Source organism: Larimichthys crocea, chromosome XX (assembly GCF_000972845.2).
Source record: "Larimichthys crocea isolate SSNF chromosome XX, L_crocea_2.0, whole genome shotgun sequence".
Classification (NCBI taxonomy): Eukaryota; Metazoa; Chordata; class Actinopteri; family Sciaenidae; genus Larimichthys; species Larimichthys crocea.
The window spans coordinates 1575095-1594285 of NC_040030.1; the positions used below are offsets into that span (position 1 = coordinate 1575095).

Sequence of the window (19191 nt, forward strand, 5' to 3'; positions counted from 1 at the left end):
AGTCAAGCGGCGGCCTCCAGTGCTTTACATTGCAGTCAGCAGCAAATAGGAAAATAATATTAGGCTGGTTTGTGTATCACGAATTAAACCTTTTTTTGTCGTGGCTAAAAGTTCAAGGCTGATCCATTTTCATCCACAAACCTCTGTATCGAGTTCAACCGCAGGTAACGCGGCCTCAAAGGCCATGAAGGAATACAAATGCAGTGCCGGCTTGTGTGTAGAACTGACAACATTGTTCCCCCGTTTGGAGATAGCGATGTACCTCGCGTCATGGGAAAAGCACACGGGATGCACAACATGAAGATGTGACGTGGCACGCGGTGCGACTACACTAACGCATGAAGCATCAAAGCATCTTCCGATGAAGTGGAATTCATTCAACATTAGATACGTGACGGCAGCATGACATTTTAAGGAAAGAAGCAGGAAATTGGAAATGGGAGCCGATTTGTGCTTCAGCAGCTAATTAAAAGTTTAATAATTTAGCTTTCATTAGTGTAAAAGACAGTTAAAGACAGAGCAACTCCACGTGGTTTGTAAATGGTTTTTATTAGCAAAATAAGGGAGATGAGTCTACAAAGATTCTCCGTCCGTGGAGAACATACACATACACTGACAGTTGTGGCAGTTTCTTTATATGAACAGATCCAGGACCATATTTAATCACACGTCTTGGCAAAGTAGTACTGATCTAAAAATCACAGACCAGGCTCACTTGGCCGTCTTAGTTTCCATCACCCGAACGAAAAAGGCTTCACGGATCCTCAAGCAGCGCCTCGACCTCGTAAAAACCAAGAACCGGGTCTAGAACATTTCATTTCATTTCAGACCTCACCTTTACATCTCATTCCATGGTTCAGTTTTTCTCTCCTTAACACCAAATAAACTCCAAAACTCTCCTCCAAATACATTAAAATATACATTAAAATGTGCCTACTCTGGTCTTTGTACTTTGAACACTCGAGCGTATTACAAGCTCGGCGCGTTAACTAACCATTTTCTGAATGGTTGGGAAGAATGGATATTTTGTACACTGTTTAAAAACCAGAACCCCAGATCTTTGGGGCAAATGTAACAATATACATCTCAGTATTGTACTGCATGATCGGCCAGTAGGCCTTCCATTGTCATGGCGGGTGGGGAGGGGTGGGGGGGGGTGTGGGTTAGGGGACTGTGGAGGCTACATGTTGGTCACCATGGAGACCCATGTACCCTTTTAGACCAGAGGGAAATCTTCCTCCTCCCAATAGCTCAGTGGTGTGCACATAGAAGATAGCAGGGACACTAACATATGAAAACAGTTTACCTCTTTATGTTTAGAACAATTCAGCAGGCAACAGAACAAGCATCGTGACTACGACCGCAGTAAAATGCATGCGAAGGCACAAGTACCAACAAACTGGACTCAAAAGTTGTACCACCCCCTTTTCTTCCCCTATTGTTTTTTTTTTGTTGTTGTTTTTTTTGGTTGGTCGGGAAGGAAGAAAAGAAACATTTCCACCAACAGCAAAGTTTCCTTTTCCAGAGACAGCGGCAGAAGGAACAGCAAAGAACGTGATCTCCTCGGAAATTAAAAACAAAAAAAATGGAAAGTAAATTTTAAAATGAAATTAAAAAAACAATGTGCGGAAAAGTTTTGCGGTGAGGCTTTTTTTTTTTACAATGATACAAACATCCTACACAAATGCTGCAACGCTAGTTCAAAATGTTCCAAGACAAAAACATAAATAAAGCTGTTTAAAAGTGGCATATAGTACAGCACTGGTCCGTGACTGATCCTCCCGACTCTTCTCATCTTCCCCACCAAAGATGCACAATAAAACTGGCTCCACTGCCTGAGGACACAAGAGAAGAGGGGAGAGAGAGAGGACACATGAAGGAGGTGAGGAAGGAGGAGACGGCTCCATCATGTTCCCAAAACATCTAAAATGGAGCAGAAAATGTATTTAAGCCTTTTGATAAAAAAAGAAGGAGCTGATTTCAGCGATTCGGTGATTAAATTACGCGTTTAATTATGATGGATTACGGCACGTCTTTGTGGTCAGCTGCACTGAGGCTACTCCGTAATTCTGAATGCTTAAGCTCAACAACAAATCATTTCAAGCCGATTTGTTAAACACATTTCAAAGAGAGAAACTAGAACACGGGGGACAGGCTCAGACCGCGACGATGACAAAGAGCTCCTTACCAAGAAAAAAAAAGCTCGTCGTCTTCATGCCGTTCCCCCTCAGAACAGGCCACAGTCTTTCAGGTTGTTCTTGATGATGACGTCGGTGACGGCGTCGAACACAAACTGCACATTCTTGGTGTCCGTGGCGCAGGTGAAGTGGGTGTAAATCTCCTTGGTGTCCTTCCTTTTGTTCAGGTCCTCGAACTGACACTGAATGTAGGCAGCTGCTTCCTCGTACGTGTTGGAGCCTGGAAAAGGATGCCGGGAGCAGGAAGTTGCGGGAAGTCACAACATAGGAAAAGGCATTGAAACTGTACATTTGTATTGTTGGAGGACTGAGTGACATGGCTGGGCTTCATCCTGCTAACCAGACATAAGAGTTAAGAACTGTGCGAGCGGTTTTCTTCCCGTCATGTGATTACAGTCGGACAAAAGCTCACACATTAATATGCATCTTGTGTCTTTAACTCGAGGAAAAAAATAAGTGTGGAATCGACAAGTTGTGGTTTTATGGAGGGTCATGTGCCAAACTGTTTCTTGGCTGGGAGCAGCAGCTTCCTCAAGTCTCTGCCAACATAATGTGATAACAAACGCTGCACCCGGGCCAAGAAATCATCCACATAATCCTCCATAAAAACCACTTGTGCTTTCAAGAAACTACGTACAACGTGGTAATAAGAGGCAGGGTGTGTTACCTGTAGACACAGCTGGGCTAGCAGTTCCCCCCCATTTCAAGTCTTTACGCTAAGCTAAGCTAAAAGCCTTACCGGCGTATTCTGGGTAGCAGATGGTGAGAGGACTCTTCTTGATCTTCTCCTCAAACAGATCCTTCTTATTGAGGAAGAGGATGATGGAGGTGTCTGTGAACCACTTGTTGTTGCAGATGCTGTCGAACAGCTTCATGCTCTCGTGCATTCGGTTCTAAGGGAGGACAAAAACAAAGAGGGGGGCGGGAGGGGTGATGCTGATTATCGTGCTCCGTAAACATGCAGAGATCTTGACCCGTCCTTTAATCTCTCCTCCTCCGATTCGTCACGATTTCCAGGAAAGCAGAGACAGTGTTCCCGCTGTGTGCGAAACACAGAGTGCTTTGCTATTAAGCGCCTCCGTGCGTCAGCGCGGATGTTGAGCACTCACCATCTCCTCGTCCTCGGCCAGCACCAGGTCATAGTCGCTGAGGGCCACGCAGAAGATGATGGCGGTCACACCCTCGAAGCAATGGATCCACTTCTTCCTCTCAGACCGCTGACCACCGACATCAAACATTCTGCAGGGAGCAAAGAAGTAAACACACAAACATAATACAAGCAGTGTTTAGGAAACCCAAGGTTAAAAATAAATGTCCCGAAGAGTTTGCTGCGGTGGTCAGTGATGGCAGAGAGTGATAAAAGCTTTTCTTTGTCCATTGTTGCTTCAAAATAAGAGCATACTCAAGAGTCTTTGGCTCTGTGAAAATGGTCTAATGGAGCATTTAATTGCTTACTTACTGTTTAAAGGCAATTATTTCTTTAAATATGTTGGAAAATAGTTGCTGAAAACCCGTGAAAAAGACTTTGAACGATGTTACTGAAATGGGGAGTTAAAAAAAAACAACAGTTTTCAGTCCAGGATTTTGTGGGCGGTCCTTAAAGGGTGGCTCGATGACACGCTGAGGCCACCCTGAGCAGGACAGATGGAGATGAATTCATCTCAGCTCAGAGTGTTTCAAAGTTTGTCATGTCATTTTCTGAACTCATCTGACACGTGTCACTTCAAAACGGCTGCTTAAATGCTCCCGCGAGTGGGCGGGGCTTCAGCTCATTCAGCGGACACGCCCCCACAGTCCTGGAGCTTAGCTGCTCATTTTTACCTGATTTCGACACCTGATTTCATAAACTTGTCGATATTTTTAATCATTCAAATTTGGCTGGGTGGTTAATAACACTTTCTTCTTTGGTCTGACACATTTATTCTTACTTTAGATGGACTTTAATGTGTTTAATGTAGTGCCATTCTGACTAAATGTACAGCAAAGTGGCACGATCTCTGCAAGTCAGATATCTTCATGTATTTCTAGACAAACAAACCCAACTATAAAGATTAAAAACAAACAAAAAAAATCATGCAAGAGAACCAGCAAAAGGCTAAATTAGCTCCTGTAACAACTCCTACTAAACTGCAAAAGCCACGCCTGGAAATACTCTGGCTTCAAAGGCAGGAGAGGAATCGTCAAAAGAAAGTAATCAATATTTAATTAGTGCTTAAAAAGAAGACTTGTCAAAACATGTGAATGACGACGACATCCCGGCTCAGCAGGTCAGTCCCCTTTCTTTCTGTTTGCCCTCACAGCTGAAAAAGTTAGTCATTAAACTGTTGGGACATGAACACTTCACTGCTTCTGTGTAATTCCTATATTACAGAGCGATGACTGTCTTATGTAAGAGCTGTGACGTGTTGCAATATACAACAGTGACAACAATGGTGTGAAGAAACATAAGAGGTTTTTGTAGTTGTGTTTGTGGATCATATAACACAATGTTTCTATTCTGGCCAACAGTATGAACTTCGATATCACTGGCATCAGCTACCAAAACGTCTGGTGTCATGATATCATCACGTCTGCTGCCCCCACTTCCTGTTTCTCGTTCCACAACTGGGTCATCGCTGATGCTCACGACACCTTCTCGTCGGACCGTGTCACAACCTAACAGCTGTGCAGCGTACAAAAAAGGGAATTTCTTTAACGGGAGTGAGTGAGTCAGTAACAGGAAGGGGAGCTAATTAAGCCATCGCGTGAAACACTTTGAACGTAAGCCAGAGCGAATAAATTCTCACTTGAAGTGCAGGTCCTTGAATGTGAAGTGCGTCTCCACAATGCCTGTGGTCTTGACTCGGGTCCTCAGGACATCCTGCTGAGTCGGGATGTAGGTGGCCTGGGATATCCTGTCCAAATCGTTCAAGTAGCTGAGGAGGAGGAGGAGGGGGAAACGAAAACAGCAAAGAGAGAAGGAGAAGAAGGAAGGAGGAGGGAAACAAGTTGGAGAAAATGTGTCAGAAGTATCAAGGTCACAACAGTGCGATTCGTGATAAAGCAGGTCCATATTTCAGGCATCTTAAAAGGAAATGAGCTCAGCATATTATTTTGAACAATACCTGATTATGAGATTTGACCCAAAGTAAGCGGGCGATAAAAAGCTAAACGCGCAGTGAAATTACGAGATAAGCGACATCGCTTGCCTGTGGTAAATTTAAAAACATGATGGCTTAGCCGTGTGTTACAGCTTCACGGCCTCACGGCGAGCCGCTCCTAGGTTTTTTAAACCTGAGCTCTGGTGATGTGTGTGCATTGTTTTCTCCGTGTTCGGTGGATTCCCCCCTCAGGTTCCTCAGAATTACAGCTGAATTGGAAAATCCCTGCATCCACACACACACACACACAGAAGTGTGAATGTGTTTATTCAGCCATCTGTCCAGGGTGCTGTCCCACATTTTGTTGAATACCTGCCGGGATCGGCTCGAGTGTTCTAATGGTTGTAAACGCGAGCATGGAGGTTTTTGCTCTTCTTGTAACACCCCAGAGAATTTCTCAAGACTTTCCAGGCCCAAAAAAAAAACAAAAAACAATTCCACCGATCGTAATGCAACAACGTAAACTTTAAAAAGTGTTGTAAGAGTCAGCTGCTATTGCCTATTTAACTGTTAATGCGACTGTCAATATTCTGCCTATGCAGGTATGTTAGTTACTTTGTTAGAGGATCCTTTTTTTTGCATGATGCATTAAATTGGTCATCTTCCAACCTCGTATAGCAACTAAACTTTTATAGAATCTTTTCTCATTTCCTGACCTTCCTGTTGCTGCTCACAGCTTTAATATGCTGTCACTGCTGTATGAGCCGTTACACATAAACTTGCATTTTTACACTCCTCTGGGTTGTATTATGACCCGAACTAATACCTCAAGGTTACTGCTGATAAATTACAAGGGAAAGAGATTAGTGACCTCTGGTTGCAAGTGGGCAAACACGAGTAATCTCCCCCCTTTCACGCAAACAAGCCTTTTTGTTTGTCTTCTATGGTATTAAGTGGAGTAAAAAAAAACACACACACACGCACACACACAAGGTTTAGCAATGTTGTTTCCTATTCATGAAAAGCCCCAGGACAGCAGGATTAGAAGAACCAATTCGAAAATGGACTGAGAGTGAACGACTGCAGCAGCTCCCTCGGCCTGCGACGTAAACCGCGTAACCGATGATTGTTCTGCAGCACGAAAACAAGACAACCGTCCTTCCTCCCCACAAAACACACAGGGGCTGCAGTTGAGATGATATCATTTGTTTTATTTCGACTCCAAGGTCTATTGCACAATATGTAAAAGATTTTTTAAAAAAAGAGTTTTTCTCTGCATTTGTTTTTTAAGCGCGTGGCAAATGTTCCTGTGCTGAGGTGTGAGGTCAAAGATTGAAGCCAGCCAGTGGCTCTTCAAGCTTTGGTCGAGGAGGAGCAAATATTGACAGTGCGAAAGTCCAGACGGACGCATGGCACTGTAGCTTTTGGCAACTGCAGCTGTGTGTTTGCTGCGGAATGGGCCGGTCATCCGATGTGGAAGACTTCGTCATTAAAAGTTGTTGACATAAATTAGGTGCATGGAGGACCATTGAGTCCTTTCAGTGAGTGACTCAATGGTTTTGGCAAACCGTGCAACTGTTACCTCTCTTGCTTGCTTGCTTGTGTGTTTGTGTGTGTGTGACTCACTATGCTGCCGAGTCGTTGAGCTGATATTCACGGGAACGGCTGAAGCAAGCTTGAACACCTCCGTCCTTCCACAGCCGCTTAATGACACCAGCCAGCTCCCCCGTCATGAAGCCTTCCTCTGCCGAGCCCGCCAGCACAAACAGCTGCCGCGCATCGTCCTGGAAAAGAGTCGCCGCGTAGATGTCATAAATCAATGTTTAAAGTCGTTGCACCACCGGCGTAGTTAAGATTAATGTGCTACTGAGCTGGAAAGCGAGTCACAGAAAAGATCACGAAATCTCTAAAAGCTACTTTCCCCAAGAGTCCTTGCTGGGAAACTACTGAATGTTAGTGCCCGCTTGTTTTCCAACACCACAAACTCGATCCATGTTTCTACTCTAAACCTCCTCCCGTCTCTCTCTGTCACTCACAGCTCTTGCGGCGTCGCCGAAGTCGATCTTGAGGCGCCCCATGGCTCTGATGATGGCGATGATGGACTGGATGGTGTTGCTGTAGACCACAGCCTTGTACTGCTTACATTCCTCTTCTGAGTAGCCGGCTTCGTGGATGATCCTGCAGAAAACAAAAAAAAAAAAACACAAAGAAGAGATCAGCAGTCAAACTTAGCCCGATACAGACACAAACAACAGCGACCAAACTGCTCCAAACTCTGTCGTTGCACGCAGAGAAAACATCTTTTCATGGGCGATTCTCTCCACTGGATGACGTCTGTTTTTTTTTTAGCTTTCTTGGAAACCACTTATTGTCCAATTCAATATCTCCTTTGAAACCATGACCTTACACGCTCATGGCAGAGATATTGTTAGACCAAAACAGCCCCTGATCTCTATGCTCCACATTTATATCTGCTTAAATCATGGTCACACATACAAAAGAAGCTTTTTGTACTGTCTGGATAAAAGCATCATTTATTTCATCGTACAAATACAAACAGAGGAATTTATAGTTTATTCTGTAACAGAAACATCCCTACAGATCACAACTACACACTCTAGTCTACTATTTCCAGCGCTGGATTTGGTGTGCTCATATATATATATGGCAGCAGACCGGTGTATGTGGGATTGACTCAAAATAAATCTTAAGAGCCCATATTCAATATAATGAAGGAACATGTCAGCCAGTGCACCGGTGACAGTGATGTGTTTTTATTAGTTTTTTTGACCCAAGGCGTAGAGGAGTAAGCTATATCAGTCTACAGGCTGCAAGTAACAATTGTTTTTATTACCGATGAATCTGTCTTTTGCTTTTTTTAATTAATTAACTTAATGGGTTATAAAATGTCAGAAAACCACCTAAAAATGAACTTTTCTATCACAACAGACAAAAAAAAGCAGCAAATCTTCACAACTCAGAAACCGAAAATTCTTGAAAAATAAAAAAAATAATTCATAATATTATAACTATATATTATAATAATAAATAATCATAATAAAATAAATAATAAAAATAATTTTGGATCAATCAAAGTAACTGTTTGAATTGTTATTTAATCTAAAAGAAAAATATAGAATATCTCGACACATCTAGACAAGATCAGAAATAAGCAGCTTCCCCCAGCATGACTGACATAAATGTAATATGTTATCTGTATTATGCTACAATAAGTATATACTGTAAAGTAAATAGTGTCGTTATATCAGAGGGGAACTGTACCGTCATATGTCTAAGCATAAATCTAGTGGATTTATGACTGTTCGTTGTCAGTCGAATAACATTTCTACGCCCTTCACGGGTAAAGAGAAAAAGCAATATCATAGCTGAACAGCTGCCGCCACGTCCGCCGTGTGTTCTGTGCGTCTACTGTTTGATGAGTGTTTATTAAAAATCTAATTCATATGCAGGACACACGCGGCGTGCGGATGATGTATGGGGCGGCGTCTACGTTAATGTGTTCTTGCCGGGTTGTGTTCATGATCCATTATGCGCGGTACCGGTTTGTACTGCGAGTCGCAGAGCGGAATATTAGCCGGAGAGACGCCGTGAAAGCATGATTGGTGTTTGACACAGTTTGTTTGTGTACGCATATCTGATGAGGGAGGATGGAGACAGAGGACAAACTTTGTTGTGATTGTTTGACAAGATGCGACAGCAGCAAAACGAACTCACTTCATCTGCTTCACGATCGTGCTTTTCCCCGATTCACCAGCACCTGGAAGAGACACAGAAAGAAACACTGAAGTTAACATCAAGAGTTTTCCTATCCATTTTTAACGCTGACGTCAACCAGCTCACTTCCTCCTGCTTCAGAGTTTTTTTAATAGAAATGACCTAATGTGGCCAAACGGCATGACGGAGAACCGTGAAAATGAAACTGGGGCTTAACCACATCAAGCAAAGGAGAACTGAGACGAGTGTGTGGAACCTGGGGTGTGTATGATTCAAAAAACTTTAAAAAAGACACTCAGTGAAATACTTTTTGTGTTATTGGTGAATATAAGAAGACATTTTTTTCTTTTTTGACTTTTTAGTTTTAGGCTGCAAATCAAAGTAACAAAAATAAAAAATACAAAAATACACATGTAGAGTTAAAAGGAACATTTCTTTCCAAATATCACGTGTTACAGTACAAAGAGTTTCCCTTGAAACCCCACCGGGCACGTCACGTCCGCGATGCTGTTTTGGTCCGTCCTCTATGTGACTTCAAACCCCACCAGAAGCATTTAACCCACCAAACTTTGTTTACTTGCTCAGATTTGGTCATTTTCCTGGTTTATGTGCTTTTTCAAATACGCTTCTACATGTTTAAATATGCTATGTAGTTCATTTATTTGGCTTTTGTCTGTTTTTACGACCCGGCAGTTTGCACGGGGTGTTAAAGTTACCACAGTTATTACCACGAGTTAAAAAGAGTCTAGAAACCTCGGCTCCATGCAGCTCCAGCGTAATATACCAATTAGCTCGCTTGTCTCAACTACGTGAGACGACGCCGTGCTGGAAAAAAAAAAAAGAGCAAAAGGTGGGGGGAGGGAGAGATGAAGGGAATCAGACTGTCGGGTTTTGCTTTTCGCGGATCTCTCAAACGTCACGGCGCCATGGCAACCGCTCTTGTTGTATCCAGGACATCTTTAGTGTGAGGCCATAGTCACCCGAGGAGGCTTTGTGGTTCTCTTGTGTGTGTGTGTGTGTGTGTGTGTGTATGTATTATGCATAAGCTGCTCTTTTACTGTACTTCATGTCCCCATAAACCGGTCACTTGGAAGTTTTTTTTTTTTGCTTTCATCGATCAAAGTGTTGACGTCCTCGTAAACCACGTTAGTCTGACTCATGTCCTCTAATGGCCAACATTACCATGAACTACATTAGATCTACTAATGTGCACTCGTGTTACAGCAGCGGATGCTTTGGTTATAGCCGCTCCCGATTGGCCGGTTGTCTGTGATGTAACGCTCCTCTGCCGGTGGGGAAAGATTTCTCAGACCACTCGGGAGCAGGTTATTCCCAGAGTGAACACCTCCAGCTTCTGTCTCAGCTCTAGAAACGACAGGATGAAAAGGGGAAGTGGAAGCACACCATGATATGTACCTTGTGATACTGTCAGCAGAGGCGAGATGGCATCTTACGTAACAAATCATCCGGCAAATCTACTTCCACTTTCCTGGAGATTGCAAAAAACTCACAATGTTTTTTGACACATGCCACTTGTAGATGAGCGCACTTCACGCTGTCAGCAACAAGTGTTATTTATACAGATGAATGCATAAATATATGTGCAACCTGCTGTAATACGCTCACTACCTGTGTGGAATCCTGCACACCAACTATCCTCAGCGATAAGTGCATGCCGATAGTACAGCCATGGCACTTCACCTTCATTATAATTGGATGATATTCACCCGAGGCAACATTATTTTAATTACGTGTCACCACTCGGGTGCCTGGAGTGCCCCGGAGCAGGGTGATGGTACAGTGGCAGCTCCCTGTGCTCCGAGGGCCAAACACCGGCTGTGCGAATCCCCTGTGGGAACGGCACACACAAGATATGCTGCTCGGCTGGGCACGGCTGAGCCCCATGAGCTGGCACGGTCGCGCCCCTCGGCTATGCCCCGAGAGCCAGTTTGGACCATGCCAAAGACACTTCACATACCGACGCTGTGGCCTCTCGGTGTGGGACGCACGAAAATGCACTTCAGGCGAGCTGTGAAGCTCAAAGAAGCCTTCTTAGAAAGTTAACTTCCAGCAGACTGCTAATAATGTGACTTTCTATGCCAAGAAATATACTTCACTGACGTGGTTTTATGAGCAGAGGCCACACATGTGGAGCCTCGATGATTAGTGAATCAACAGGCACCTATTCTGATCATTTTTTCCAGCCTTTTATATTGCAAAAAGTCTAAATATTCACTTTTTAGCTGCTGAAATGTGATAACATGCTGTCAGATCATGAGAAATGCTATATTGTGATCACAGACACAAAATACATGCTTTCTCAGTCGTTTCTATGGCTTTCTCAGCCAATAAATATCCTTTATTGACAGGATTTTAATGAGCACAGGCCACACATATGGAGCTGCAATCATTAGTGATAGCTATTCTGACAATTTATTATTTTTTTCCCTCTCTCTCAGCCTTTCATCGAGCAAAAAAATCTAAATATTCCCTGGTTTTAGCTGCTCGGACGACGCGAGCACAGGTGATAATCTGCTGTCAAATCGCCAACGGGATGACGTGCGTCGCGTTGGATGAGAAATCACCGAGGCATAATAAACAGTGACGTTTTGGTGAATCATTCAGGGAATTTAACATTACTGTAAATGTCTGAATCACCTCTAATTGCGAAAAATGTGTCATTGAAAATGTTTCTGTCACGACTAGCAGTCGATCCTCGCGGGAAGACGGTTCATCCAGAAGCAGAACTGCTATGACACCAAGCGTTTCGACGGTTAAAACTGGGCCAATACCGTAAATCCAGACTCTTAGCCTTACGTCTCATTGATCATAATCGAGGCTATGTGTTTATAGAAGCGGCTGGGTGATATCATTAGGGTGTGGATCTTGTCAAAGCCTCTCGGCCTGAGCAATACAAAACACAGGGGCGTCCCACATAGACCTTTAAGGGTTACACAGCACCACAGGCCTGACCTATCGCTCCTCATGCAGAGTCATGTTACCCACAGCTTTGATACGCCCACCTCAAAAAAAGAAAAATACAGCTACGGACTCGAAAAACCACTGGAGCAGCTGGTTTCTGTTTCTAGCGGTTCAAACTATTTTAGGAAAATCCGAGCTAACCCTTCCAGTGAAAATGGAGGGTTTTTTTTTCTTCTTCTTCTACCGCAGAGAACAGAGCTGTTTCTATCTCCCGACCGCAAACACATCTTTCTTCTTGGAGCCCCTCTTCCACTAAAGTATGACGGCAGCGAGGACGAGAAATGCTCTGTAACAATGGCATCATGGAGATGAATGATTAAAATGGCTACCCCGTGCCTCCGTTTATAGATTTACCATATGTCTGCTGCTTGTGATCTTTGCAAAGTTGGTGAAAATGTCTTTCAATGGCGATGAAGACGCATTTCTGTGGGTTCACGTCCACTTTTAGGTGAGAAGTCCGTGGCTTGAGTGAGGCACCACATTAGTGATGCCACATGAGCTCAATGTGAGCTCTCCGTTTTCCACTTTTATCCCATCATATACATCCTTCTTCCTCTTTTACATTCTCTCCATCTCCATCTCATACACTCATTGTCCCTATATGATTTATTGTTCCTCTCCCTCGCTATCCAGTTCCTCTTTTTTCCTCCCTCTCTCTCTCTGGAGGGATTTAAGTATGAGTCACTCATAAAAAGTTCCAGGAGCCTCCGAGCAATGCTACCCCACCGGGGGGGAAATGACCACAGGGATCGATCCGGCAAGGCGCTGGTCGATAGCTAAAAGATTGTTTCCCACACACACACGCACACACAGACATCGGTGCATTCACGGAAACGTCCAAAGATGCTTATGGCCCTAAAGGAATGTGAACGATTGAACTGCGTTGATTGTCTGTGTTTATTACGAAGAGGGGGGAAGAGACCCGAGATGAGTGACATGACCACGCTGCGCCGCATGTTTGGCAATACTGGTTACATAACTGTAAAAAAAAAGAAAAAAAGGGGGAAATATGGAAAAGATTAAAAGAGAGAACAATGACAAAAGTTAGACAAAGGCTAAGGATTATTAATAAAATCTTCCCACAGTTGCGCGACAGCTATAGAAAGAGTAATTAGGCTGAGGAGATTGTAATCTATTTTAGCATGTAGATATGAATAGTAGGATAATTGGGTCCCGGAGATGATGGAAATAAAATGAGAGCCAAATAAAGACTGAGCGCTAAATGAGAAATATGTTGGAAGATCACATTCTCGCTCTCCTTTTTCTACAAAAAAAGAGACACCTGAGCCTGTGCCAGCACAAAGATTCAAATCGTTTTTCATGCAAATGGAGTTTTTTTGATAATGATTTCATGCCGGCGAGCCGCGGAAAGCCTGTGATTAACATTCAAAGACAGGGCTGGATGGAGAACCAGGTGGTCAACACATGAACCTGACCACCGGATCACCACAGGTTCGCTTGCTCACATCCGTGAGGTACACAGGCGCGCTCATCCGTCAGCTTCTTTACTACCACGCCACGTGATGCGTTCAGAGAAAAGTATACTTGAGGTATATTTCTAGCAACGGTTTACCCACGAGGTAAACAAACTCTTAACTCAACCTCCTCCTCCTCCATCTGCTTGTTTTCTCTGCAGCCGAGCTTTTTCATTTTTAATGCTTCGGTCATTAACCGTGCTCTCCTCTTACATCCCCTCTTTTCCTTTCTCCAGCCTCCTGTGTGTGTGTCTGTGTGTCACTTCTTCGGGGCGGTAACCCGAGGAGTTTATCACACCGAGTGGATCAAACACACACCGAGCGGATCAAACACAAAGCGTGCCAAAAGTAGCCACGCGACCGACCGACAAAAACAAGCTATTCTACCAAAAAAACAGAGTGGTTAGCGCCATAAGATCTGAGAGCAACAGCAAATAAAAAAAACTTATATTCCAGCCTGCAGCAACATAGCAGAAACTTGAACTAACTTGCTCGCCTTTTCAATCAGCAGGCCCCATCAAGCCCTCCAAGCACCTGAGGAATGCGGTGTACCTTTGGCAAGGAAATATGCACACTCCTGTTCAGACACCAACACAATGAGAAATGTGAAGACATTGTGTCACGGGAGAAAAAGTGTCGCAGTTTATTCAAAAAGGACACGGCAAAAATGTTGTTGATCTTTCTCCCTGGCTCCCAAATCTGCCCACAAAAGCCACTAACAGCTCTTATTGTGTGCCTTCTGTCAGGTGTTTGCCTCGTATTGGTTATTGGCTTTAGACTTCGTGTCCTGGTAACCCACATACCATGTGTGTGCATGTCAACATTTCCCAAAGCTAAAGGAAGGGTGAGGGGTGGACTGATGGAAAAGTTTTTCACCTACGGTCTCTATTTACAAGGATAACAGTGTTTCCCGACATGTAAGTAATGCCATTAATTCACACATGGCTTCCAGTTTGCATAATCGTGCAATGACGTGACAAAACACACGAGGTGAATAGAAAAATTAGGTATAAACGACGTCAATGGGCGTACATGACACATTCTTGTGGTTGATTGAAGGGGAGATATCTCAATTTACCAAAATAGGTTTGGTGCACATTGTGTCAAACAAGTTAAGCAATTTAGTTCAAATGGGCTGCCTCAATGTTTAAAAGGCTCCTAACTACATTTTGTGACTTTTATTATTGTAATAAGACGCCAAAACAATTCTGCACGGTCTTGGAAGAGGAGAAAATACAGGAAAACTGTAGATAAATACAAGAATAAAAAGCATTTCAGGTTTTAAACTTTGGTGACTGTACCCAACAAAGTTTCCAAACAAAAGTCAGGGCCTGGCTGGGCCCCGCTCCCTCCTCCTGATGAGGCCTGTTTTCCCTGCATGGCATGGGTTTGGAGGAAGGGGGGAAATGTGCCATTGTTGAAAAGGATTTAGTCAATACAAATGTTCAACAGAGGCAATTCAATGGATGTAATGCCAACAAGAGGGTGGGGAAAAAAGAAAGAAACTTGCCATGTGTGTGTTTCTGAGTACTGTATTTTGAATTTTAAATAATACAAAATAATTGTGTGTGTTGCCTAGTATCGTGTTGCGTTCAAGGACCGGAGTTGACAGCGATGCGGAATTGAAACTGCCGTTAACTGACACGTAAAATTAACCGTTAACCGTCCAAAATAAATAAATAAATGAATAAATAAAGGCGACATTAATGTTGTTCACCCAAAGCAGGTGGGTGAAGTTAGTCCACCGACTTAATAAGCCGAGTGTTACCACCACCACCATCACCACCACCACCCCGGACATCCCCGCTCCTTACCCAGCAGCAGCAGCTTGACCTCCCGGGCTGCCTTCTCCCCGTCGTCCCGCAGATTCCTGTCGATCATTTTACTGCGCTCCACCGCCGCCTTGTCCTCCGTGCTCAGCGTGCAGCCCATCTTTCGACCGTGTCCTTCACACCCAGATGGAGTATATATATATATGTGTGTGTATAAAAAAATATATATATCTAAAACACCATATATACCTACATGAAACGGTTAAAAACTGCCCCGCACACACACATACACACACACACGCCCTTTTTTTTTTAAATGACAGGCGATCGATGTGTTCACCAGAGAGGAGGGGAGGAGAGAAAAAAGGGAAGCGGCTCGACTTTCTTTTAAAAAATATATATATATCGTTTCGTTTCTTCTCTTCGCTGAAGTGTTCTCGGTTTTTAAATCCGCCCTCTGTTCGAGTGAAAGCTATCTGGACAGCGGACAAATTCCTCGGTGATGTCTCCTCCACCCGTTCGCCTCCATTCGTTGCGGCGGCGACTGCCAGTATTGTGTGTTACAGCCCCGACTGGAGAGAGAGAGAGAGAGCAGCGCGGTGTGCGCCGTTAGTAACAACAAACACACTTCCGCTACGGTTCTTCAAAATAAAGTTGATTACAACAAACTCCTCTGCTGTATTTTTTTTATGGCAATAACTGACTCTAATAAATGAATAAATGACTTGCACTACCTCTGCTTGTATACGGCCTAATTTAGTTATATATAGTTTTTTAAAATCTCTATTTGTAGTTTTATTTCTTATTTCTATAAAGAAATGTATTTCTGTTTTTACTTTTTATAGTTTTTTTTAATATATTTGTAGAATTTTATTCTATTCGTCTCAGCACAGTTTGATTTCCTAGGACAGTTTAATTTCTCTGCACATGTTTAATTTAAATCCAGATTTATCTTATATGTTAGTTTTAATATATGTTTACTGTGTTTCATCAGAATCACAATCAATCAGAATCAGAAATACTTTAATAATCTTTTTTACAACTTTTACAATACTCCAGTTTAAATTAAACAAGTAATCATATATATACATACAAGAACAAATTAACATTAAATAGAGTGCAACAAATGCAACTGGATGCTTGAATATCCCTCCAGATGAAAGAATCTAAAAAAAACAAAACAATATATGTATCTAACATTTGGACTATAATGAGAAAACTAACTAACTAACAAAAGAAATCACAGCAGGTCAATGACATTTTAATGCCAAACTGGTTTCAAATGGGACATCTTGGTTATCCAGTAGTTGAGATAGTGTGCCATATACTATAACTGCAATCTCCTTTGTTTGAGTCTGGCCGGTGGATCTTTGTTGTAAGCTTCTCTCTCTTCATTTTTTCTCACCTATGTTCTGTCCACTGTCAGATAAAGACATTTGACTTCCTTTAAAAAGGTATGCACGTCCCATATCTGTCAAAGATAAGGAAACAGTGTACTGTATACATTTGTCTTAAAATGTGTCACCTTTAAAGTATAGCTGACTTTGACAGTCTGAATCTTTTATTACTACTATAGGCCTTTATGAGGATATTACACAACACATGCATATATGTTATATATGCTATATGTATTTATAATCAACGACACGTTGGTATGGGACTTTCATTGGATTTTTTTGCAGTCTATTATGTGCAGTAAAATATACCATCAATTTTCTTCAATCAAACATGAAGCTGAGCTTACATTCGCTGTGCGATGACTAAATGTCAAACACTTTTATTTTGAAGGTAAACGCCCAAACAGGAAACCTCCTCACAGTGGATCGCATTTCAAACCTGCACCCCTTTGGCTTTACTCACTGCTACCCATAGAAAAGCTCATAATTTTCCCATTATAGGGTATATCATGTGACTTTTATTTTGACACACTATGATCATAGCATTTACCTTGTCAGTATCAATAACAGGAGTGATTCTTTAAGAGATATATTAAACTATGTTGTAGATATATTTCCAATATTATACACACATATTAATATTTCTCTGATCATATTACCTACACTGCCTGTTTAAGCTCTAATGTAACCTACATTTCTTGCATGTGTTGTTCCCATGGGAACCAAACCTGCAGTCTGCCCATGTATCTGTACATGACCATTGTTTGTGGTTTAAATAATTTAGCCTGTTGGACAAAGTCTAGTGCGAGTCTTCAAAGACAGCAGTCGGTCTAAAGGTTGGCAGCGTTCAGCTTCAAAACTTTCCACACGAATCCCCGCGGTGTAAACATCCTTTCCATGTCATTTTCATTTCAAATGTGGCTTTTTGGGAACACATGCAAATGTGTGGCGTTGACCTTTCCATTCTAATCCTATGCTGGCTGGAGGGTTCCCTCTCTCTGTCATGCAGGCTCTCTCCAGGTTTGAGATAACAAGAGCCAAAGGGTGTATCCCTTAGGCAAAACAGGTTATATCATTTCATCTAACAGAGACAAAAAACCCACAGACGTGGAGGGAATGTGTGTTCTTTGAAAATGACGGCGTTCCTATTTATAAAAGATGTATGCAAATATGTACCATAGAGTTATAAAACACCTTTCAGATAGCTATAAAGTGTACATGTGCAAATTTATACATTATGCAAGAGGTAACGTGGGGATGGCTATGTGCTGTACAGTTACATTTATTTATTCAATCATGTGAATAAATAAATCATAAAAGAATTCAGGCATACAGGCAAAAACAGACCTCAGTAGGAGTAGAGATACATGCATTTGTTTAACTTATCAACATAACAGAACTAAAAAATGATAATAAAACATATTTAAACCCAAATGAATTATTCAAATTTGATAAACTCTCTTTCCAAAGATGCTGGCACAGCCCTTTTTCTTGTTTTCAATGGAAGAAGACGTCAGTTGTGCTACTCTTGCTGAGAAGTGGACTGGCTTTGCTATGCATGTACACCAGAGACATCGCAGTAAGATATTCCTGCAGTTTAAAAATACTTTCACTGCCCTTTTTGCAATATTAGACTCAAATATGGTTTATCAACAACATCTTTGTATGTTTTTAAAGAAATGGAGGCCAGGAAAATGAGAAGCATGACAAGAACCTGTTCAAAAGGCTTCATTAGGCGGCCATGTGTTTAGTCTTTAGTATAATTTAAAACAAAAAAAAAATCACAATGTTTGGAGAGAAAGCCTTTAAAACATGCTTACATAAATGTTATTATTAATGATGCTTTAATCGATATAACAGTTGCTTCCAGGCAAACGCATTGTGCTTGCTTAGTGTGTGTGTGACTATACAAACTCAAAGCTGATCCAAACATTGAAGTTGCACTTACTAGATCAACAATAAAGTCAGTCAGGTGAAACTCAGCGTCCAGTTCAAACTGTTCTGACAAGAAAGTTTGTTTGAACGGGCAGAGACGGAGAGACAGGTGTTTGGCAGAAAGGTGGCAGGCAGTGAGGGGTGAGGGGAATGAGGGTGCTGCCCTCCAGTGGTAATAATATCCAACTTCAGGGTACTGTTGTAGGGTATACAGAATACATATATATAAATATATGGGGCTGGGAGTGCTGCACCTTAAGGCAGTTGTCCCCTACCTGGTCACATAACCCCCACAAGAGGACGCCAAAGCTTCACACAGGGTTGAAAGGCTTCTTGATATTAAGAACAGTATAGAAACTTTTAAAAACATATATCTATCTTAGCATTTCATTCATTTCTGTGATATATTTATAAATGTTTAGATTATTATTTAAGATTGGAGATTAGTTCAAATTTGATTATTTAAGATTTAGGACAAAAATCTAAATAAGTAGAGCTTTCACCCTCTGCATGGAAAGTACGCTGTTAAAACTATCAAACAGCTAATAGAACAATGCATCAGGGAGAAGATAACACTAGATTTGTCAAAGAATAAGCTTATAAATTATAATTGTGTA

At 42.2% G+C, this 19191-nt stretch overlaps 1 protein-coding gene across 2 annotated transcripts; it reads right to left on the reverse strand.

The window, feature by feature from the left end:
* Positions 1 to 530: 530 nt before the first annotated feature.
* gnai1 (guanine nucleotide binding protein (G protein), alpha inhibiting activity polypeptide 1) lies at positions 531 to 15834 on the reverse strand. 2 transcript variants are annotated; one of them, XM_010738906.3, is made up of 10 exons: positions 15496 to 15834; positions 15285 to 15416; positions 9014 to 9056; positions 7315 to 7456; positions 6905 to 7062; positions 4985 to 5113; positions 3308 to 3437; positions 2938 to 3091; positions 2189 to 2418; positions 531 to 1835 (listed from the first exon to the last, which is right to left on the reverse strand). In XM_010738906.3, the coding sequence occupies exons 2-9, from the start codon at positions 15400 to 15402 to the stop codon at positions 2228 to 2230; spliced, it is 1065 nt and encodes a 354-aa protein (XP_010737208.1). In that variant the 5' UTR covers positions 15403 to 15416; positions 15496 to 15834; the 3' UTR covers positions 531 to 1835; positions 2189 to 2227. The 2 variants fall into 2 exon arrangements, with proteins under 2 accessions (XP_010737208.1, XP_010737207.1); XM_010738905.3 differs by having other exon boundaries at positions 15285 to 15834.
* Between the last annotated feature and the right edge of the window lie 3357 nt (positions 15835 to 19191).